This window comes from Sinohyriopsis cumingii, chromosome 15 (assembly GCF_028554795.1).
Source record: "Sinohyriopsis cumingii isolate HCF-2022 chromosome 15, ASM2855479v2, whole genome shotgun sequence".
NCBI classification, from domain to species: Eukaryota; Metazoa; Mollusca; class Bivalvia; order Unionida; family Unionidae; genus Sinohyriopsis; species Sinohyriopsis cumingii.
The window spans coordinates 137,771,473-137,797,006 of record NC_142975.1 but is presented as its reverse complement, the minus strand read 5'-3'; the positions used below and the strand labels follow the sequence as shown (position 1 = coordinate 137,797,006).

Genomic DNA, 25,534 nt, shown 5'->3' with positions numbered 1-25,534 from the left:
TCCTTATCTTGATCACTATATGTTTTATATCCTTGGGATTTTTGGCCTGTCACATGGAAAATTGATAAGGTAATTGCTATGCTGAAATCAAGATATTTCAAATATTTTTTTCCTTAACTTTATGAAATATAAAACTTATAGATTTCATTTCTGAAGTAACAAGCTTATTGGTCAAAATATTTTTCGTAAAATCTACGTAAAGCCAAAAAATTTTACACTAGAGCCTGAAGAATATCATACAACTATGCTAAATACTGATGTGCTCTGTCATACTTTACAAAAATTATCTTGATTTAAATTTTAAAAAATTGGTATTTAACAGTAGACAAGAACAAAACTAAAGAAGAGAGCAAAAGGAAAATAAATGAAGCAGCAAAAGGAATGAAGACAATCCTTGCCTTAGAATTTCTGTCTGCGACAGTACCATGCTCAAAGTCACCATGGAGTGCTGCCGTATAATTATCCAGGTCACGTATCGCTTGGGTCAGGTCTATGGCATCCTCAAATGACTGATTGGTTGGAAGGAAGCAATGACAGAAAAGGTCAAAGGTTAAGTGGCATGCTATGAGTAAGGTATTGAGCAAAATAAACAAAAATGCATTTAATGCAAAATGGGTGGCAAAACCAATAGGATCTAACAGTCCTCCTTATATGTAGAATTTAAATTCAATGTACAGTCAAACCTGCCTTTGAAGACAGTATCAAATAAAGCATACCTGCTTATACAGGACAATATTTATGTTTCCCATTTGTTCTTTGTGATGTTATTATTACCTCTGTGTAAAGGACACCTGCCCAAAGCACAAATTCTGTGTTCTCTTTAGTGTCCTTTATAAGCAGATATCACTGTATTACTGAATTAATAATGCTGTCTGACAACACTGCAAAATCCCTGATCCTTGGAATGTTTAGGTTCCAGTTTACTCTCAAATACAAATTGGAACACTGAAGAAATAACAAATCAGAAGTGTATATTTACTTCAAAATTCTAAAGGGATCTGAAGCCAAAGGAGATACGGAGTGGACAATAACTATGTTTATGTGCCATCTGAATGTGTTTTTTTAAATACCATAACAATGATCATGTCAGAATCTGTTTAATTTACACTGAATTAATTAGTAGTCAGTTTAATTTTTATTACAGAGTACAAGTATTAAGTAGGAAAATGTAAGCATCATAACCAAAAATAATGTTCTATTATTTACAATAAGAAACCGGAGTCACAATTTTTATTTTTCTAACTAGGCCTGAAAGTGTGATTGTGTTATGTTCAAGTTTAAGATTTGTTTTTAAACCAGGGTAGAGTAAATAATAGTACAATGAATGACACATTATACACTGCCTGCCCCATGTTTTGTAGTCCTCTATGTAGATAACTAAATTGTTTTTTTGCATAAACCAATTATCTTCTTTCAGTCAATGACTTTAACTTGGAAATCAATGAGCTTCTACCCTGCCATTCTTCACAAAGTTTGGGCCAGGTCTGCGACGTATAAATAATTTTATTGTGTGGATCCTATTTTTTCTTCTTTCTGTTAGTGACCTTTACCTTTAATCGTCTGACCCCCCAGATCAATTTTCTTACTCCAAGTGCAAGCCATCCAAAAATCATATAAAACTAATGTCATTATGCACAAAACCATTTTTATTCTTTTAGTCATTGACCCTGACCTTTGACTAATTGACCCTGAAATAAAGAGAGTTCTTTTTCCACCAAGTACAAGCTATCCACAAAGTTTGTGACCCACAGATGATGAAGAACTCTCATCACCTGGAAAACTGAAGTTACTTTGCAAATGCTATTTTTCTTTTTTCAGTCAATGACCTTGACTTTTGCACATTTGTACCTGAAACCAATAGGGATCTATCTACCTTAACCCAAGTGCAAGTCATCCACAAAGTTTGGTGCAAATGGTGCACAGCTTAAGTTATTATGCAAAACACAAAATTGATAGTTGATGGATGGATGGAAATTGTAACATATTCTGCTTTAAGGCAGGTGTATCAAAATGCAATTGTCTGTTGAGAAACTGTGAACTACAACTTGTATAAATATTTTATGGACTGTACTTACAGTCCTTTCAGTCAGGTTTGACATAAACAGGCCATATGGCCTTCTTCATTTGAAAAAAAAATCTACCAACGGTGCGATTATAGCTGGTTAACATGAGATATCATTTATGTAGTCTATTTTATGTGTAAATTTTCATAAAAATCAAGTAAATAACCTTCCTTACTTTTAAGATACTTTATGATGCATCCAATCAAAAAAGCATGGAAAAAGGTGTTTTATGACCCTACAATATTATAATCAGTTTCTGCAATTTAAATACCCAGCTTTCATGTGATGCTGTATTTTTTTTCTTCTTTGGTTTCATCTATTTGGGAACCAAATAATTTTAGTGAAAGCTTCACTTTTTGTTTGACCTTCTTGGTTTTTGTGGTTTTACAATCAGTGGAGTCATCACATCACTGTCATCAGATGAACATGATAACGGAATAATGAATCGATTATCGGCTGTTTTGTTTCTAGCTCTTACTGAAACTTTGCCACCTTTACAAATAATAAAATGGTGCTGCATCATGGTTGTATTATGTCTTACAGTTTTTGCTTATGAAAATCACTGAGACTAAAAAAAAATTCTTTTACTTATGAATGGAAATAAAACAAGTAAAAGTCACCTCGGTGTATTACTTGAATTGTTTCATACATTTTGCAGGATGATTACAATTCGGTCACATGCCATGCTTATTCTTAACCAATTAACCAAGAAATATTAGAGCGTATTATTACGAGTACATAATTATTTTAAGATGATCTTGTGTGTTTGTAAGGAATTAGGTGAATGGAAGAAAAGTCCAAGCATAGATACCACTGTATGTGAAAAAGATTGCCCTTCAAGTCTTTTTCATTTGTATAAAATGAATAACTGAAATATTCAGACATTTATGGATTAGTTGGTGCCTTGTTTATATTTTTGCGTCACTTTTGGCACATATCATCTCCTTTTTCTTTGTGATTTTGAATCTTTTTTTAATACAAATCCTGCAGGAGTGCATTCTGGTTTAAACATTGCTTAGACACATCATTTTAATACAGTATTAAAAATACTTAATACTTAATAAAAATACTAATTAAAATTAACTGGGCAATTTGAGTCCTTGCTAATTTTTAACATGGAGGATACAAATAAATAGCAATTTCTACTAATTTGAGTGCATGTTCTCTTAATTTAGTATTTATCTACCCCTAAAACCTCATAATTTTTAACTTGGAAAATGGTTTGCTAATGTAAATATATTCCTGCCTCTTCCACATCTCACCAAACCCAATCAAGGAGTTGACTCTACAGTATAAAAAAAAAAACTTTCAAAAACAGACCATGTACAATGATTGGTTAACATAGATATATTCTGAGGACCATTATCTGTCCAAAGTTGAAATGCACTAAAAACTGCAACAGCAATTCTATCATGTATTCACTGCAAGATAATGACCATAATATGTATCAAGTTTCACAGTGATCCATCAATAACTGGGACAGCTTGTTTTCACAAGACTGTCATACAGTGTATTTAGCTGCATGCTGACAAAAACATTAATTCAAACAAAACTTGAAAGGAATTTGTTGATATTCATTTCAAATGATGGACATAATATGTGCAAAGTTTCATGGCAATCCACTGAAAACTGAGATTAGTTGCATTAACAAACTTAAGTTATACACCACATCAGGTTCCATGTTAAAGGGGCAATAACTCTTGTAAAACTTGTGGGAGCAAAGTGATCTGCTGTGACTCTTCAAAAGATAATTCAAGCTTCATGATTATCCAATGAAAACTGAGATTAGCTCCATTCACAGAATTTTGTCATACAAAGCGTTCTGCTCACATAAAAAAAGATCAAAAACTTTAGCAAAAATTGTAGGTGATATCGATGATATCAAGTTTCGGATCAATCCTTGAAAAACAGTAAGATTAGTTGCATTCACAGGATTACGTGATGATCAGAGGATTGGATTCCTATATATACTTGCCTCTATGGACGTTCTTTTTAAAACCATGTATACCATATGAAAAGCTCTATGACGTATTATGCCATTTTAACCCCAGAACTTTGACATAAAATCTTAATATTAACTAAGCCAACAATGGCACTGGAAACATTTATATCAGGTATGTGTATAAATGATGTTGATACAAAGATGGTCTCTATTATTAATAGCAGCCAAGAAGATCCTGCACATTTCTGAGATAAGAAGAAAGTTTTTTCTTCAAAGTTATAGATTAATCGAAAAGCCAGTCAGCCAAAAAAAGATAATATCCTTTTATGTTTTGTCTCATCTTGTCTGGTATGAACTAAACTGTTCAAGTAAAAAACAGATTTTTACTAAAACTGCAATTGTCAGCGATCATAGTTCTACTCAGGCAAAAGGTTTCAAACTGTACAATAATATCTTAAAGATTCAAATTAGCACGAGCTAAAAGTGTTATGAAATTATCTCCAACAGCTATAAAAATATTTCTTCTCACAGTATGGAGTATTTTCTCAGTCCCAATCTTCAAAGTTCGATGAATTCAAGGCCAGGTTACAAAATTATTTCAACATGACTTTTCCAATTATCAGTTTTAATAAAAGGGCAATTGCAAATAATTTGCTTTAGTGACAACACAATACCGTGAATTTATTTTTCAGGAGTAATTTATTTTTCATGAGTATAAATTTGTTATTTTTAACATGCCATTTTCATCAGTACTAGAATTTGTGGATAGTGGATGAAATATAATTTCTTTAACTTAAGAAAAATTTCACTTGGTCTTTAAATTTGTAGTTTTGTAGCAACCATAAAAATCACAAAAACTGGTACTACACAAATCAAACTACTGTGAATACTGATAAAGGACTCAAGTTACACTAATTTACATAACAGCTAAAGGAAGAACATTAACTCTGGAAATTTTGCAATTCATGGTACCTTTTACTATCAGTGCCTACTTTGACACACAAATACTATCATAAAAGGCCAGTGAATATACACTCTGTAACTAATAATAGTATGACCATAAAATTTATTACTATTTTCAGTAATACAAACTATCTTTGGTAACACAGAATGGACACTCTGGCATAAGCACAGAGGGATTTCAAAGCAAAATTATAGTATAAATCGTTTTGCCACACATCTTACACAAACTAAAAGAAAAATAAAATGAAATAGCAAAAGTAAAAAAGGTATCAAACAAAGAGCTGCAGGAAGAATCAACAGGCACTGACTTTAACAAACACAAGACACCATTTTATTAATCAGCTTATAACAAAATAAAAAAAAGTAAAATCGGGGATTAACAACTTCAAGATATAATATAAATTCACACTTGTTTATTACAGAAAAGTTTCAGATGGTTTTAAATCCAGTTAACAGTCCTGACCCAGTATCCTGTCTTATAGTTAATTTATAATGTGCTCAATAAATCACTCAACTTCTGACAGTACAAGATCTTTTAAACTGTTTCATATAATATATACATTTCAAGTGAGATTTTCTATAAATGTCAGCACAATGCAGACCCTTGTTTTCTAATGTATTGTATGCAGCAATAGCTGGGCTCCATCAATGATGGTACTGCACTTTTGTACGAGTATAAAATGTTTAACCTCCTGGCCTGGAGATCATCAAAACTTGAGGACCGAGTTTGAGATTTTGAACTAGAATACTGTAAACGGTTTCACTATTATTTTTTGCCTGACTAAATATAAGTAATTTTACTTTTACAAAATTATTTTTCAACTGCTGATAAAGAATATCCAACATTATCAGTTTCTTGAAATCTGGTGAGATAATATCCTTGGAAAAATTCCTTTACCATTTCCAAAGTTGAACTAGATATGACATCTGCTTTTCCAACCTGAATAATTATACTGCCAATTAAACTTTTCTTATTGACCTAAGTATATTTCCTTCCAACAAGATATTCCCTTTCAGTTTACTATACCTTTCAGCTAATTTCTGCATTAGGTTAACCAAGCACGAGGCTGGATGTATGAACATACACACTGATCACTGAGGTAAATCAAATGCATGGATGCATGTATGGACATACACATAGATACCAAAAAGACTGTTATGCTGAGCTACTGTCAAAGTGTGCTGAGTAAATATTCCTACATTAATCCAGACTTTTTTCTTTCCTTATCGAACATTTGTGAGGCACATGACATTTGGCTGCTTAATTGTTTTGAGTTTTTTCTTTTTATTGCTCAGTCAAATCAAAAGTTTTTTCAACGTCAAAGTAACAAGAAAACTGCTAATGGAACCAGTATGCAAGCCATGAAATATTGATCACAGTGATCCAGCTTTCACTGACGGTTGCTGTACTGCTCATGAAATATTTACAAAGCTATGTAACTTTCCAAACAATAGTTGGAGAAAATTACCTAAATGCAAACCATAACCAGTGTTGATGCAAGACATGTGAACAGATGAATGAACATACATCATCAATCCATAAACCTGAATTGCTTTGCTATCCAGAAAGATACCAAAGATAAGAAATTAAGAACAAATGACTTGTCATTTAACAGACTGCAGCACATTTCCAAGCTTTTATTTAATACGGCAATTACTGGAATGAGTCCTGATTTATAAAATATTAATGTACTTATTTTTAGGGGTTACCTGTGAAATATCTGTAACGGGTGGTTGTTTTGCTGTTGGTGTTTTTTCCAAGTCTTGTTCTACTTCAACAGATTCCTGCTTTCTTTCAGCAATTAACCTTGCAATGTCTTCTAGATTAGCATACTGTGGCTGCTCTGCTGCAAGAGGAGACAAAAGTCTTGAAAACGAAAACCCCTTCATACAAAATTTGCTGCAACATCTGCAAGATATTCAGGATGTTAATCCCATACATAACAGTTAACTCGGAGAGATAAACCTAACCTGCATTGATCTAGTTGTGGAATCTGAAACATATCTCATTGCGTAATTTCACCCCTGACAAAAATATTAATTGGATGGAAGTTTGAAAGAAAATTAAGCAGCATCATATCAACTTGCCTATAAGAGGAGTCCAACTAAAAACTGAACCGACCAAGATCTGCCATGGCATAATGTACCAGCATATCTGTCTGTGCAGCTTGTTTGGAGTAATCTGTTGAATAAACAAACACAGACCCTGATCAGGCTCTTTGTTGTTTGCAGTTTGACTCAACTTATAAGTGAATACCGACAGTAAGTAGTATTACCTATTGGTGGGACCTTTGGTGGTGGAACAACTTTTGGTTTGGGCTTGGGTCCAAGAGGTGGTAGTACGGGCTGCATCTTGTTGATGGCTGCTGATGGCCGAGAGTATATCACTGAACCCATTGTGCTTTGTGGTCTCTGTCTCTGAATCTGAGATCTTTCATAAATCTCTTCTGAACAGGATTTTTCCAATGTTTCCTTTGGTGGAGGTTCAAATGTTTGTGAGTTAAGAGTTGGCCTAGAGTAGTGAGTTTTTTCATACGCAGATGAAATTGTGTGAGGCCTATTTCCTTCCGTCTTTCCATTGTTTGCAGGTTGGTTTGGCCAGTTTGTCCAGGTGGAACTTGCAGACGGAGTTCCACCAGGCAAGTGATCTGATGGCGTGGTAGGAGTAGAGTCCAAATCTGGTGTGTCTGTTCCTGTACTGGCATTGTCTGAGTTCTGAAATAAACACAACATTCTTAAATACATGTTGGAGGCAATGTCGGTCTGCTGTTCTATGAACATGAAAAAAATGTCAACTGTGGCAAATGTAAGTTTCAAGCCTACCAACCACAAGGCTACAAGGCTACTGCTTTCATGAAATAATAAAAGCTTAAAAATTACATCAGAAATATGCATAAGTAACATAATGATGAAATGTTATGCAAAATCATGATTCATCTTTGTTACATGAAATGGGGCAAAGGGCCTTACCACAGACAGTGAAAAAGTAAAAAGCTAAAAATATTTGCAAATTTAATCCCTTAAATTTAAAAATAATTTTTAAAAAAAAATGGTCTGTATAGTGAATAACATGTCTTAAAAATAAAATTAAAAACAACTGCGGTCTGTGGATAACAACTCTTCCCAACAAAATGCTGCATAATTATTCCAACTAAAAATATATTCAAAGACCCAAGCAGCCAATAAGAGTGTCTAGAATGACCTAAAAAAATTTTTAAATGGTCTGTATAGGGAATAACATGTCTTAAAAATAAAATTTAAAAAAAATGCGGTCTGTGGATAACAACTCTTCCCAACAAAATGCTGCATAATTATTCCAGCTAAAAATATATTCAAACACCCAAGCAGCCAATAAGAGTGTCTAGAATGACCTAAATTCAAATTTTAACCAAGGTGTGATAGATGTATGGATAGACACGGGTAACACTATACTAGTGATGTTTGTTACAGTAAAACCTGTTATGTGCAAATCACACCTTCTACCAACAAAATATGGTCTCTCAAGAGAGGTGGCCTTTCATTAGCAGTCAGTACACTTTTTAACAAATTAATCAGTGTATCTGGCAGTCTTCCAGACCAACAGCCTTTCAAGTCTGGTTTTACTTTATTATATATTGCTGCAGTAATCTCAAAATCCTGGGTGGTATTTGATCTATTACAATTCTGCTCACAAAACTGATTGCACGACACTTTGCAGGGTACCATCTTTTTATACAGCCACCACCCCCCACCCCCAAACAACAAACAGAGCAGCTTGTGGTTTTGGATGGGAGAGGTTTAAGCCAGCTGGCATGTTAGTTGTACTTGCACAGCACAATACTGGATTAATACTAAAGACTATCAGAGCTACAAAACTCTATTATTGCTATTTTCTGTTTGCTTGCAATTTTGTCTGATATGAGCTGTTGCCTATGAAAGTACAAATGACACTTGATACCTTTTGTGTAAATGTTCCAAAAGAATCAGATTTTCCATAATGCAAAATTCAGAGATTGAAAATAAACAGCTATGTACAGTTATCATGCAGAAAGTAATTGGAGCATGCCAACATATCATCTAAAAAGCTAAGCACAAAGATGCTGGCTGGCATGCATGCGACAAATTAGTAACAGGTACAATTCTGGTCTTTTATTTGAAAAGTTTTTTCTTGGCCTGAAAATCATTTTAGTTTTGGAAGGAGAAAAATAAACACAATATAAAACATCTACTTTTATCTTCCCAACATTATTGTGCAGTCATTATCATGCATGTATTTTATCCTCATGCTGGGAATATTTTATGGGAATTAATATAAAGGATTTAACAAACAAATAAAGGCAGGGTTTGAAAATACAATAAGCTCATTTCACACATTTGGTTGATTTTTCAGTGTTATTTTTTAAAAATTAGTGTGAACCTGCAATCATGCATCCTACAGTAGAACCTGTATGGCAGTAAATTTACATGAAACAGCTAGGAATTTTTCATGACAATAGACCCAATGAATTTAAGCTCATTTTATTTCATGGAAGTTCATGATCACTTTAAATAATCATTGCTGACTGAATTATGTGAACTCTGATTCTGCTGGTAAACACTGAGATTTTACTTGAAAATGTCAAAGCAGGTCTTCTTAGATTGTGTAAAAAAACACAAATTCTAGAGAAAAATTATACTCAAGGTATTTTAATATTTTTGGCAACAAATTATTGTGTGCAAAAATAGTGTCTGAAAACAAGCAAAAAATATTGTTATATATGGGTTAGAATTTTTCATCAAAATGCAGGACTTTTGCAGTTGGTCTATTATAATACCTCAGGCCATCAGTGTATTGTAGTTTTATAAACTTTAGATACTTTAAATCCCCAACAATCTGTCAGGTTTTATCATGGTCATTTCTTAACCCTATTGCACATTAAGTTTGCAGCGTTGGACCTAGGATTGCCAAGGGCAGAAGACACAGTGCCCCCATCCTCCAAATGTGGAGGACATCCAACATTTTAGAGGGACAAAAAAAACAATTGCAATAAATTATGTACAAATAGAACCATAAAAATGAGATAATCTTATCTGCTTTGACAATTTTGCCACCTTTAATTTGTGGTCTGCACTTTATATTTTCCTTGGACACTTTATATTACTGTAACAGAAATTGTTACAGGCTTAAGCAACTCAATAAAACATGAACATGACTGGATATGTTGTTAACTTGGAGCAACACCAAAGAATGTTCTGTTCCAGATCTTGCTCTCATTTAACATTAGTCTACACTCATTATTAAAATAAATACCCATGTTTTCTTAATTACTTTTTTTTCCAAACAAACCAATCATTAATGAAATTAAAAACTGTGTATTTGCATAAACTGTCTCTTTTGTCAATATTTCAACATCAAAATAAATTAAAACTTCCTTGCTGTATAGGTGACATTAACCTCAAAAAGGGGTTACAATAATGGCCATCAAACATTTTACAATGCAATTTGGCTGACTATCATAAACCTGAAATGTTTTGGTTGCCGTATACATTGTTTAAAAATAGATATCCACTGCCATTTTGCAGTTTCAAATCACCTTTCACTACTCTGGCCATTGCTAGTACCAACAGTCACAGATAGACATACATAGCTGCCAACCTTCCAGGCTCACAAATTGTGAAAATAGGGATGAAAAGTCGTGAATTTGGACATGAATTAGTGAAAAATACCATGACAATAACTCCATCCACTCTGACCGTCAAGACTACACTATATCAAGATCACAATATAAAACTAACACTACATATATGCAGAAATATATCTGCATTTCTATTTATTATGGTATTCATAAACTTCAATTGTTCTTGTGGTTATTTATCAAGGCATGATACTGTGGTAGACTGGAACTTCCTCAACTGCTTGATCATAAATTTGTTTTCTAACAGTTCAGACTTCTTGCCTGCTGGTTTTTCTTGGTGACTAAAATTGTTGACAAATTTTCTGCAGCTAAGGCCCTGATGTCTGTCTTATTTTTCCTCACTAGAGAAAATACTCTTTCGCAGTCACTGTTGCTGTGAGGAATGCAAAGGAGCTGCAGCACTTTTGGTTCTTCCTCAGGAAAATTTGGAAGCAATTTTCGAGTCTGGGAACATTTGTCGGAACAAATGTTTAGCATGATCTCCAGCTGATAAAGGTAGATTGTGTTCAACAAGAAAACTCACAAATAATGCTTCAGCGTTGGTAGCTTGCAGGTCTTCCGCCGATGGCTTAAAATAGTCCAGAGCTGAAATCTGCGAATTCTTAATTTTCCCAACTTCTATGTGTTTTTTGCAACCTATGTGCTTCCTCACATCGTCTCTGCGACCATGCGTAGTACTACAATTTGTGGCATACTGTGTGCAAAAAGCATGATGTATAACAATGTTTAATGGCAGAATGCACAGCCAATTGTTGATATATTCCAAATTAAACTTCACTTTATGAGCAATACATTTCTTTTTCCTTGGTGGTGAAGGCATTTTCAAGATCTTACATGTGATGCTGAACGGTAAACTCAAATCAGTGTTGGTGATGCATGCGCGGAGCAAAATTCCGGTTAGGCCCCAGTTTCTCTCAAGAGCTACTCTCATACAGATTAAAATAGGCTAAAATGCTTGCTACTGGGCCAACTGTACTAATCGGCTGTAGTTCTACTAATATCGCGACCAGCAGTACTGGACCGTTTCGGCAACTGCAAATATCACGACTAGCACTTTACGGGAAATCAGTTATTTTATTAAAGATTTAAAATAATTAAGAATTGGAGAATTCGTGAATTTTTGGCTTGCGGCGTGAATCCGTGAATCACTGAAAAAGTAGTGAAATTCAAGCCAAATTCGTGAGGGTTGGCAGCTATGGACATACACTAATGAAAAATTGTTGACTTATATATTTTTTCTGATGAAAAAGTGTCCAGGGGAGGGAGGGGGGCACACAATGTCAAGATTTGGGGCACATATGAAAAGCAAGTACGAAATATACAACACTGAGGTAGCTGGTCAAACTGAAACCAAATTCCATAGTCATAAAACTATTTCTGCACAAAAATCGAACTTGTGTTAAAATTTGACTGAATCTTCAACAACTCTGTTTAGCACAAGTACAGAATTACAGTGAGTATTACCATACTGGTGCCATATTTCAATGATAATGAGAGACTCAAAGCATTAGTTTTAGTTTGGAGTTCGAGTCCATGTCAAAGCAGTTTGTCTGCTCAAACAGATTTGTGCCAGCTCTGATTACATTATGATGCCCATGAATGGAATGCAAAAGAAGACATTCCTGTAACATCATTCACTTTTCTGGTCATCTAGTTGATAACAGAAGATGTATGACAAAACTGTGCTCAATATTTTAAAAGAGATATTAAATCAAATCCATCGTAAAAACCTAAGTCTGGCTAAAGAAGTTCCAAAGTAGTCATCACAGTTTGACCTATTACACTAAAATTGTTTGATTGCATCATGCACAATAAAAGGCCTGAACAATCAAACTCTCCATTTAGAACTGAAAACTACTGGCTTGTTTGATCATCTAATGCACCATAGAAGGGCTGAACAACAGAATTCTCCATTACAGATCCATCTCTTATTTAACTTCCTTGGTCATTATCCATATACAAAAAGTATTTTCTGTTCTTTTATAAACTAATTTTTTAAAAAAAATCCTTTTATTTATACATTTTGCATGTTCCTTTGCTAAGACATTATGTTCCTTACAAATATAAAACTTTGAAAACACTAGCAGATATAAGCGACTTCGAAGCAAAAATCTGCTAACAACAGCACAACCCATTCAATTTTCAATCACCAAATATTGTTTTTATTGAAATTAAAATGTATAACTTTGAGAAAGAAAAACAACTCAAAACCTGCATGCTGTTTGTAGACGAATGTCAGACAAGAGCAGTAAAATTATGTTTGTGGCTTATAACTGAAATAATCCTGTTTTGAAACAAGCTGGTAATTCTGAAGCATAATACTAAAACAAACCTAGGTAAGTTTTGAAACATTTTTGTAATTTTTAGGCTTAATAAGAATAACAGCCTTACAGAAGAACCAAATTCTTAGTCGAGTTAGAAAACAGTGCCAGGATCTAAAACAGCTTGAAATTGTACACAAAACAAACAACACAGATCCAGCTCTGCTCATGCATTATGTGAAAGCAGATATGGGTTTAGGCTGTTTAAACCTGAGTTTGTGTAATACAAGTGTAGTACATGTATATACAGTACTAAAGCTGATATATCCTCTGCTAATTAATGTTATATGTTTACCCTTGAAATGTGCCTCCAAGTCAAACATGAAACATTATAATTTTGAGGACTAATTAAACACACCATATTCATTTTTACTATGGGATACAATGGACATCAAATAACATAATTTGCAACAATACTGAAAATCCAAAGAAGAACATAATTTCAGTTAAATTAAGTTTGCCTTGGGTTTGTGTATTGTAATATAAATATTTGAGAACACTCTCCATATAACTGAATGAAAAAATGAAACATTTCACTGGAGTAACACTTGTTTAAAAAACAATTGCAGAATGCAGTGGCGATAAAAATTAAGTATCATGGTTAAAAGTTAAAGTTATTTTTTAAAAAAAGAGACTTGTTTTGTACCAAGCTAAAGGAATAAACAAGGCATAAGCTTTACCAGCAAAATAATAGAAATGTAACAATTCAGTTATTAGAACATCTCAATGCATTCAACATCATTTGGCACCCCTTTAATTTTTACTTAAACAAATGTAAAGTCTGATCAATAACTGAATATCATCCTACCTGACTTTGCAAGGTAAGAGATGAGGGTGTTGTCGGTCTCATGAAGAGAGTATCCTGTGAGGTAAACCCTGAATCTTGGGAGGACACACTTGTTAATCGTATCGAGCCAAGTGGAAAGGGCTGTGAGGAAAAATGCATGAGTTACAGCTAGTAATTCGCTCAATGGAATGCCATAGGCTCTCCAAACCTGTTTGTCTTCTCAAACTGAACTTTTAAAATTTCCTATGTTTGAATACCAGATATGGATAAAAATCAATTACTTTTTTAAAAATATTTTTCAATGCAGTTGTAGGTTTTAAAAATGTAGATATAAATTTAAATGCATGGATCTTGCATTAAAACTTTTCAAACACACAAATTTACTACCAATATACTAACTGAATACTGTTCACATTCAAACATGCATTAAGGTTGGCTGCGCTGATAATAATAGATCGAATGATAACATGTTGTTCAGTTCTTTAAGAAATGGTAGAAATGTTAGAATGACAGGGTTTGTATGATTCTTATCATGTATGAACTATTATTTTGGGTGTACTTGAAAAAAGCAAGCAGCCCAAGTAGACCTGGCTTACATCTTCCCAACAGCTAAATGTAGGAAAAGCTGGCCAATAAATTTGGATCACTAGAATACATTCTGCTGAAATTACACCTGGATGCCTAATGTCAAAGCTGCTCAAATTCTTTTCAGCTGTTTCTATGAGATTAGAAATTGTAAATGATTTTTTTTCTTCTTCTACTTTTAGTGGTGGATTGTAATCTTCAGTACAAATCTGAAAGGCTTCTATGCCAGGATGCTCTCTCAACTTTGGTTTTTGACAAAAAGTTATTTATTATTTCTCTTTTTTAGTAAGGGAGGCAATATTTGATGACAGAGTGGAATCACATTATAAATCCGAAATGTCTACTTTCTATTGGTTAAATCTTATGCAGCAGTTTCTGAGAAGTCACGAAAGGTTTTCCCATCAAGTGTGGCCTATTCAATAATTGTGGAAAAAAGGTTTCAAGGATTTTGTATTCTTAGCAACATCGTCATATTTGATGGCAGATTGGTATCGTTTGTACAAATTGAAAACATTTTCATGCCAAGATGCTTTCTGTAAAATACAATAAATATGGTCAGCAATTTTGGAGAAGTTTGTTTTTAAAAAATCTACATTTAGCAATGATTTGCCATATTTGACAGTGGACCAGCATTTGTATAAATCGAAATGTCCTTATGTCTGGAAACTTTCTGTAAAAATCTGGTAAAATTCTGCAGAAGCAATTTTAGAGATGACATTGGTTATAGTTTTATTTTTTGTAAATTTTTTGATCAACATTGTTTCAGTGACTTTTTTTAAAAAGTTGACAATAGTAATTGCTGATGGACACATGACACATGATGCAGGGTCATACTATAAGCTCAGTCGGCCATAGCCAGGTGAGTTAACAAGTGTATTCTATGGAACATAATGTGCCTGCATATCAGGGTCAATCTTGTTTGTTCTACTGATTACTCCTTAAAAGTGAATAATAGAGTAGCTTTCCACTTATGTGGGTTAAAACTTTAGACATATTATAATATGTCACCAATGTTTATGTTGAATACAGTGTCTGATGTAAAAGATACAAGGCTTTCAAAAATTTTAAAATGATGCCTAAATATATTTCATGTTGCCAATCAAGTTATACATACATCCCTCTATTCATAACAAGACACATACTTGTTTTAGTGATTAAACAGATGAGAAGACAAACAATTTGGACAGTCTGAAAGTTAATATGTTTCAAAGAACTATTCTACCATGCAACATATATTTACTGACCTCCAATATCAGAGGCCATTGGATCAGTGATTTCTCCAGGATTTTCAGAGAGATGAATTGTGGGTAATATGAGGGGTATATGAGAATAATGTCCATAAATAAACTCCTTACAGAATATTTCAATAAATCTGTGATAAGTAACTTTCAATGAAGAAAGATAAAAATTAGTTGTTTTTCATTACTTAAATTTAGTACAGTGGCAGCAATCACATGTTACGACCACAGCACTATGTCAGATATACTGGAATTGCATGTAACAGCCGAGATATTGTCACCAAATACTTAAAACTTCATGTCTGCCATTTTACAACCTCAACAAGTGCAGGTGGTAAAATGCTTTTAATAATGGATCGGGTCACTTAGTAAACTCTAGATTATGCAAATTAATTTTGAAATAAGCATTTACTTAATCAAATATGAGCTTTGCTAATAGTAAAGACTGTAGGACCTCTTCTTATGCTCATGGCTAATTGACTGTGCACAATTTTTTTTCTAGCACTTGCACATTTCTAAGAGGGATTCACGAAACAACAGGGGATTCAATCCAATGCATATCCTGGAGAAGCTTCTGATTGATATCATTCCAAGCATCCAAGGATTTCCGTATATGAAAGGACTAATAGTAATGTATACAGGAGAAGCACATATCTGATTTAAAACCTTCCAGCTCTTCACTTTTAAAAAAGCAAAATATGGTAGTACTTGCAGTGCATACAAATATATATATATAAATATACATACATTAATTAGGAGAACACATGCACAAGCCAAAACAAAATCCTGCATACTTTTGGTGATATTAGTGTTATGCATTATGCCAATTTACTGTAACCTGCAAATTAGGCATAACTAATACATATATTTTAACATAACACAGTTTCTACAAAAGGATCATTAAAAGCAGAAATTACTTTTTACACATACACTATTTGAGCAGCAAAAGAAATTACCATATAACTAATCAGGTACTATAACACTGGACAATTTTTTTTATTCTGATTGTGTTTCATCATCATGACAAAGAAAATAAACCAGGAAAACACCCTCTGTATGCTTGTGTACAGTATGTAGACAAGGCGCCAAACATCAGGAAAATAGGAATATGACAATTAAAAAGACACTGTATTGCTTGTGTACAGTATGTCAACAGGGCGAATTACATCAGGAAAACAGGCATATAACCATTAAAAAGAGACTGTATAGCTTGTGTACAGCATGTAGACAGGGCAACTTACATCAGGTAATAGGCATATAACAATTAAAACAACAATGTATTGCTTGTGTACAGTATGTAGACAGAGTAACTTACATTAAAGAAATATGCATATAACAATTACAGACACTGACAAACATTTCCTGCTGAACAGTTGCTGATATAAACATTAAATTCAAGCACTAAACAACTTTTTAATTCACAAAGTGAGCAACAACTCTAAAAAATGACTTATGAGCATAGCTGCCAACCTTCCAGGCTCACAATTAGTGAAAATAGGGATAAAAAGTCGTGAATTTGGACAAGAATTCGTGAAAAATACCATGAAAATAACTCCATCCACTCTGACCACTCCGACCGTCAATACTACACTATATCAAGTTCGTAATACAAAAATAAAACAAACACTACATATATGCAGAAATATTTATTTAACAAGACATGATACTGTGGTAGACTTGAACTTCCTCAACTGCTTGATCGTAAATTTGTTTTCTAAACAGTTCAGACTTCTTGCCCACTGGTTGATCTTGGTGACTAAAATTACTGACAAATTTTCTGCAGCTAAAGAGGCCCTAAAGTCTTATTTTTCCTCACAAGAGAAAATACACTTTCGCTTGCACTGTTGCTGTGAGGAATGCACAGGAGCTGCAGCACTTTTGGTCCTTCCACAGGAAAATTTGGAATTGATTTTCGAGTCCGGCAACATTTGTCAGAACAAATGTTTAGCATGGTCTCCAGCTGATAAAGGTAGATTGTGTTCGACAAGAAAACTCACAAATAATGCTTCAGCGTTAGTAGCCTTCATTTCTTCTGCCAATTGTTTAAAATATTCCAGAGCTGAAATCTGCGAATTCTTAATTTTCCCAACTTCTACATGTTTTTTGCAACCGACGTGCTTCCTCACATCATCCCTGCAATGGCGCACTGAGTGCAAAAAGGATGATGAATATCAATGTTTAATGTCAGAATGCACGGCCAATTTTTGATATATTCCAAATTAAACTTCACTTTTTGAGTAATAGAGTTCTTTTTTCTTAATGGTGAAGATGTTTTCAAAATCGTACATGTGATGCTGAACCGTAACTCAAATCAGTGCTGGTGACGCATGCGCAGAGCAAAATTCCGGTTAGGCCCCAGTTTCTCTCAAAAGCATTTGTAAAACTACTCTTATACATACAGATTAAAATAGGCTAAAATGCTTGCTACCAGGCCAACTGTACTAATCGGCTGTAGATCTACTAATATCGCGACCAGCAGTACTGGACCGTTTCAGCAACTGCAAATATCAAGACTAGTGCTTAACGGGAAATCGGTTATTTTATTAAAGATTTAAAATAATTGATGATTGGAGAATTTGTGAATTTTTGGCTTGCGGCGTGAATCCGTGAATCGCTGAAAAAGTCATGAAATTCACACCAAATTCACGAGGGTTGGCAGCTATGTATGAGTCATAGTTTTATTTCAAAAATGACTTACGACTCATTGTTTTTTAAGCATGATAGTGGTGATTTGAGTCACTATAATGTTTGCATACATATGAGTATGACCCATGCTTCCAGCTGATTTTAATTTGTCTCTTTGTGTTTTGGAAAATTAAAGAGGAAAAAGAAGACAAAGAAAGAAGAATAGAAGTTGTTATGACAATCCTGATCAAAGACTGAAGATTTCAATATCAGATGCAGCATGAAGCTGGAGTGAAGTATGGTTAATATGTCATTTTCAAAAAAGTAGGACAAATATTTCGAGTGACTTTTAGTCTTAAGATTTGTGTCAAAAAATAAATGGTAATAAGGAAAGCAAAATAAAAAAATTGGGATATAACAATAAATAATACAAAAAACAATGATTACTGTTTTCAGGTAATCAATAATCTGAAACAGAATATATGATAATTATAATGGCATATTTTTCAAATGCCTGTGTAACAATATATTCAATATACTGTTTAACCTTTTGGACTTCAATTTTCTAGGCTATCACCCATTACTGTGCAATATTTCAAGCTTTTGTCATTTTGGAAAATTAACATGCCAAAAGATGATTATTGTTCCTCATTTAGTTAATCCTTCACTAATATGTACATAAAACAATTGGATCAGTATTGACTTCATTTGTCACTAAAATTGCTTTTGGACAAAATTTTCCAACAAATCCAGTATATGTGATAATTTTTCAAGATATAATGGATTTGTAAAATTCTCTGTTGATCCTAACATAACAGAAATAATCTTATCATTGAAGCAGACACAAAAATAAACTTATGATAAAAGCCACCATTAAAACTGAAAAAAGCCACCAATAAGATGTAAGAACCATATACAAGAATATTAAAAGATATGAAAAAGAAAAGAATTTAGCAGTTTCTCATTTGCAAGGACTCAGGAAATCAGTATACAAGTCAAATTATCAACTCTTGGTCATCCAGAAAATGTTCAATTCCATTTATTGAACTCGTGTCTCCATGTGGCTCAGTTGTGTAGGTCAAGTGGCTCCCAGCAGGTGTGCAAGTCTTTCTATTGCTGGGGCTCTAAACTGAGGGTCTCTAAACAAAACTTCAGATTACTTAATGCGGACATTTTATTGATGGGAAAACAGTGCTTATATACAACAAGAATTATGCAGGATGTTATATCTTGCCAGCTTGAACACATAATAATCCTTAAAACTGACAACAGTCCTACCTTGTTTGATGAATGCAGCAGTGTTTCATAACCGTACATGCAACAGCTTTTAAGAAAGATACAAATACAAAAGCTTAATACCAACTCAAACAACATCAACAACCACCATAATAACAAAAGTTGAAACCTATGTTTTGCAAATGCTTTTCATGGTGAAATGCAAAGACATTTGATAATGTAATTTCACAGTATGCTCTGCACAGTTCCTTACCTGAATTACAGTTTTGTTGTGGCTGGGAGAGTGGGACTGTGTTGATCCACTGGAAGAACTCGCCATACTACTGATGCTGCACATGCTGGACTTCCGTGATCCGAGAGAACTTGGCGAGCTCGGAGGAGTCTAAAAATGGTAAAATTGTAAAACAATAATAGCTATTTGAGAAAATGCTTTTTGATCAATCAGGTTTATTTTAACAACATTTTTATTAAATTTTCAGAAAAAGAATTAAGAATAAGAGCCTTATAATGAATCATGGATAGAAGACGAAAAATTCATCTGTTATGAGAAAGTGATCATTATGTCTATCCCTGTGATGAAATTAAGACTGGTTCTTTGTCATTTATACCAGATGATTTGAATTTTTATATTTTATCTGGTACCAATTTTTGAAGATTTTGTAGTTGCTAAAATAACTGAACAATGATTCTTCCATAGAAACTGTGAAACCATGTTTTTCAATCCATAAATCAAAGTAATAGAGAGAAAAAAAAATAAGAATGAAAAACACATATTTGTATGGTGGCCATAATGGATGTGGGATTGGTAATATTTTTATTTAAGACCAAGTACACATAAAAATAAGATGATGATATTATCATTTACTCAAAATCATAAATATTACAAGATTGTCAAGATAGCCACTGTAATGATAACAAACTTGTGCCAATGGACAACAGGCCATACCATACTAGCCTATGACCAATACTGCTACAAATCATATTTTGCAAAAATCATGAAAATTGATACCCATAATTTTTTTGGTACAGTACTTGTATTAATTTACCAGGAGAATCCCTATTTTAGTTTAGAAGACGAGTCATTATTTTCATTACCTGGAGAGTCCTTATTGTATTTATACCTGGAGAGTTTTCCTCATGTAAAGCAAATAACTACAAGCTCCCGCTTTCAAAAATCACAGTTTCTATAATAAGTGAATTGTATTTGAAATGGATGAAGAAATCATGAATTTGGTTAGATTTGTTTAAATCATTTGCCAGAATACTGTTTCCTAAAGACTCTTGACAAAACTTTAGAATCTGATAAAAACTTGTAAACATATGCAAGTTACAAAATTTTTACAGCACTGACAAGGTTAATGAAACCGCTCATTAAGGCAGCTTTACATTTCCCATGCTGAATGACCATCTCCAAATGGAGACAAAAGAAAAAAAGTGTAACAAGGTCCTCATGAATGAGTACAAAGGAACAGCCTTACTTAGCAACATCCCATTATGATAATTTCAACCCAAAGCAAATTTTAATAAGAATGAAACTTTTTATTTCCAAAACCATAACAAAAACCCACTACCATCAAGCCATGCTTGGCAAGCAATACAGCTATACAAAAAAATCATTTCCAAACAAGTCATCATGTTAATTGTCAGTTTATGTTTATGGTGAAAATCTTGTTTATTAAAAAGTGCAAAAAGAAACAAAAGCTACATATAAATTGCAACATGAACGAAAAAATCAGCACATTTATCAAATGAAATGGAAAAAGACCAGCGGAGATCAAATTAATATGTGAAGGTCTGCAAATCTATGATTTACTTTACATGACAGAGCATAAATAAAAGAAACAAATATACACCTAAGCAAATAACAAGAGTACTGTGAATAATACAAATATGTAACTCTCTCTCTCTCTATATATATATGTATATACACACACATAAAGGGAAGAAACTCTTAATCATGACATCCTCTTACCAGTACTAGTTGGTTACCCATCAGCCAGATATTAACCAGTTTAAGATGACAGTGTTACCTCAACAACGATGCAAGCATTTGTAAGTGTGTGTGTCTTGGAGAAACATAATTTACCATATATATATATATATATATATATATATATATATATATATATATATATATATATATATATATATATATATATATAACATACTTTGTCCATCAAATGCATTTTCTAATAAAATTAATGCCTGAACTTGTAACAGGATCCGGAAATGCATGAGAATCCAACCTCTACCATGAGGCTGGATTCACTATACGAACAGCAAACTGTGCTCCTAACATTGGGTCAGACAACTCATGATAACAATACATGATTAAGAGAGAAAAAAAGAGACTTTTTACTTACTGAGAACAAATCCAAGCAAATCCAGTGAAAGTACTACACCCATGAGGAGGTTGTGCTGATGTCACTTGGGTAGTGGCCATCTGGACCCTGGCTAATGGATATACACCCTTGAGGAGGCTGTGCTAATGTCAAATTGGGTAGTGGCCATTTGGACCATGGCTAATGGAGACATACCCCTGAGGAGGTTGTGCTGATGCCAACTTGGGTAGCGGCCATCTGGGCCATGGCTAATGGACATACACCCTTGAGGAGGTTGTGCTGATGCCAACTTGGGTAGTGGCTATCTGGGCCATGGCTAATGGACATAAAAGATTCCATTCTTGTACATACCAGCCAACAGTATCTATTATGTTGTTGTTGTTGTTGTAGGGCTTAATGCCATTTTTCAGCATACGATAGGCTATACATGGTGGCCAGTATTAATGGTGTAGGAAGAACCCGGGAAATCCCCAGAAAGAACCACCAACCCTCGAGAAGCTACTGGCAAGTGTTCTCACATACCCACATTGGCCGAATCCGAGACTCGAACCCACACAGACAGAGGTGAGATGGCAGTGATCCATAACGGAGAGCGCTTTAGACCACTCGGCCACTCAGGGCCCCGTCTATTATGTATTGGATTGTAACATATGTTTAAGTGAGATGCTTGCAGAAATCACTCTAATCTATCTAACTCAAATCTTATGAGGCTGATCTGATCTCTGGAATCTCTGAGTATGCTGAGCAGATTACCCACCTCAGTCACACTAGGGCTTCAGAGTTAGATCCTTTTCCAGCACCACGACGTTTCTCTGTGTGCTTCAAGTAGTGCTTGAGAGCACTTACCAGTCTTGCATCACCACCTCTCTCGATATATCAATAGAGGGTGACCACTCTTTGATTGCCCACTAATGGCAGTCTATTCTTAATTACAAAGCTCACTTGCATCATTAGGAACATCAAACCATCCAATCTGAGCTAGAGACAGTCTGGGTCCATTCGAAGGGAATGTAACTGACTCATCAGGCATGAAAAAGTTAGAGCAATCTGAAAGCAAGTTCAGCTCCTGGCTAAAAGCTCACCAATCTAACAGCAGATGGACAGTGGGACTGGTTTCTTGACTATTTTGGAGCAGCATCAATGTCCCAAAAATACAATGCTCAGGCATGTGTGGGGGAGTCTACGACTCCAGCAGTGTCTGAGTCAAAATAGTGACAATATCAGTGGATTCCTAGATACAAATCAAAGCAGAAAGCTTAAACTGGCAAACATGTGATGTGTGGACACCTAGTGGAGGTAAGAGTTTCTCACTTTGTCCATATGGTAAATAGATGCAAAAGATGTTATTTTTCATCTTTCCAGGAGGGGGGTATAACTGAAAGGAAATGAACTTAATTTCCTAATGTTAATGTGATCAAGGAATGTATTTGACACAGAACCTACATAAGGTACAGACACACACCCCATATGCATGCACATATATGGATGTACAGATGTGTGTACATATATACTGATGTACAGATGTCATAACACAATATATGGATATATATGTGTACATATATATGGCTGTACAGATGTATGTACATATATACTGATGTACAGATGTCATAACACAATATATGGATCTACAAATGTGTAGATATATATGGATGTACAGATGTGTACACACATAAATGGATGTACAGATGTGTACACACATATGGATGTACAAATGTGTACACATGGATGTACAAATGTGTACACATGGATGTACAGATGTGTACACATATATATGGATGTACAGATGTGCACACACATAAATTGATGTACAGATGTGTACACATAGGGATGTACAGATGTGTACACATATCTATGGATGTACAGATGTGTACACATATATAGATGTACAGATGTGTACACATGTATGGATGTACAGATGTCATAACACAATATATTGTGTCTTATGCTAGGTACGTAAAACAAAGACATATGATTATGTTTCCTAATATTCAAACTGTCTTTGGTAAAATAATAACACTGACAGTGTACTGTACTTTCTCTGAGATTTGGGAGGGCAGGCATTATTCTTTTCTTCCTAATTTGGGGTAAACATTATCATCATTACCTCTAGTAAAATTCACTTGGAAACTCTATTCATGGTGAGATTTGATTATTGAAAGCTATCTTTGTGGCTTCATCAAATGAGCACTGAGGCACAGAAATAAAGTTTTCTGTCTCTACCACAAACAAATTATACAAATGAAAAGCTAAATGCTTCGTTTTTCCTACAAGTATGATTTCTTGGCGTGCTCTTATCCACTGTTTAGAGAACATTAAACTTCCTGTGGCCAATTTAAATAAATACTTACCAGTACTCAACATTTTGTAGCAAAATATCCATGAAATATGTTAATACTGAAACAAGGCAGAACACATTTAGGACCACTCAGACAAGTACATGAACCTTTTACTATAAATGCAGAACTAATTATTTAGGCTGCATCTCTTATCAAACAATCAGGATATCAGTTATATATCACTGTTTGATGAGGTTCATAATAATAATAATAATAATAATTCTATACAGGGTAGCTCACTCTATTACAAAAGAGACTAAGCCAATTCAGCACTCTATTTTGAAAGTTCAAATCAAATCAACTGCTGAGGATGCTGATACAAATATTTACAACCTTTCCATTGATGACAGTTACTGATTCCTTCCTGGTAAAAATAACAGGGGAAAAAAAAACAGGCCATGAATCTGATGGGATTAGAGCTATACAATGGAATAACAAGTCTTCATTTTCTTGTGCCGTTGAAACCATACTTGATGCATATCTGTTTAATAAATAATACACACTAAAATGCATTGTGGGATACAACCCCATAAACTAAAAATATAAATAGAAGACCTGAAAAACCTCTAAATCTTTGTGCTCACAGAAAGATACTGAATGTGTCAGCAGTATCCCAGTCTGGCAATGGACCTATTCATTTATGAAGAATCTAGAAAGAACTGCACAGTGATCAAGTAGACCTGATGTGGATGAGTCTTTGGTGTCTGGAATCATCAATATTTTCATGACATTTCAATCTTCCATTAATATCAGTGGCGACTATGACATCAACACAGCTGAAAAAGTTACACCTATGTCTCTTTTTTCTATTAATACCAGTGGGAGCTATAACACCAATACAGCTGAGAAAGTCATACCTGTCTCTATCTTCTGTGAATGCACGTGAGGACAGTGTTAAGTCTAGCTCTAAAGGTTATGTTATAATCAAGGGACAATGGTATTAATTAGTAAACAAACTGCAAGGTCTGCATTTGTGGAGAAGGAATTCAAACGAATAAAGCCCAAAAGGAGAATGTTAAAGAATATCTTAAGTACGTGTTGATACAATACTGTGGACCTAAAAAACCTATTTCACTATTGTGTCATCAACTGGTCATAAAATTCGAAAAAGCACACAAAGTACTGTATTCTAATTATAGATCTTTGGACAACAACAAAACAACATTTTCCTTCTCTGATAAATAACTTCAAAAATCTTACCCAAGTCATTTAAAAAAATGAGAAATAACTACCCACCCCACCAATTCCTTCCCCACAATTTTGCTGCATCTAAAATTGAAATAACTTCAAAATCTCTGATTGAAATGTCAAGAATACCTTTCTTCTTCTTTCTTTGACTTGTTTGTTTTCTTCCCTCTTGTACGAATAAATCATAAGACACAAGGAAAAAAGTCAAACATTGGCAGGAAGTGTGGCTGTTACTATCACTAAACTCCAGATAA

At 34.0% G+C, this 25,534-nt stretch overlaps 1 protein-coding gene across 8 annotated transcripts in view; it reads right to left on the bottom strand.

Moving 5' to 3' along the window:
• LOC149782879 (protein MTSS 1-like) overlaps positions 1-25,534 on the bottom strand; it is a 182,954-nt gene that overhangs the window by 43,000 nt on the left and 114,420 nt on the right. For 3 of the 8 annotated variants that reach the window (XM_089934420.1, XM_089934427.1, XM_089934421.1), the window contains 6 exons: positions 25,410-25,448; positions 19,668-19,796; positions 13,752-13,871; positions 7,245-7,683; positions 6,679-6,815; positions 399-509 (listed from right to left, as the gene is read on the bottom strand). In XM_089934420.1, the coding sequence (XP_089790546.1) occupies positions 399-509; positions 6,679-6,815; positions 7,245-7,683; positions 13,752-13,871; positions 19,668-19,796; positions 25,410-25,448 (975 nt within the window). The remainder of the gene's footprint in view (positions 1-398; positions 510-6,678; positions 6,816-7,244; positions 7,684-13,751; positions 13,872-19,667; positions 19,797-25,409; positions 25,449-25,534) is intronic. The other 5 variants (XM_089934424.1, XM_089934425.1, XM_089934422.1 and 2 more) reach the window with 3 other exon arrangements.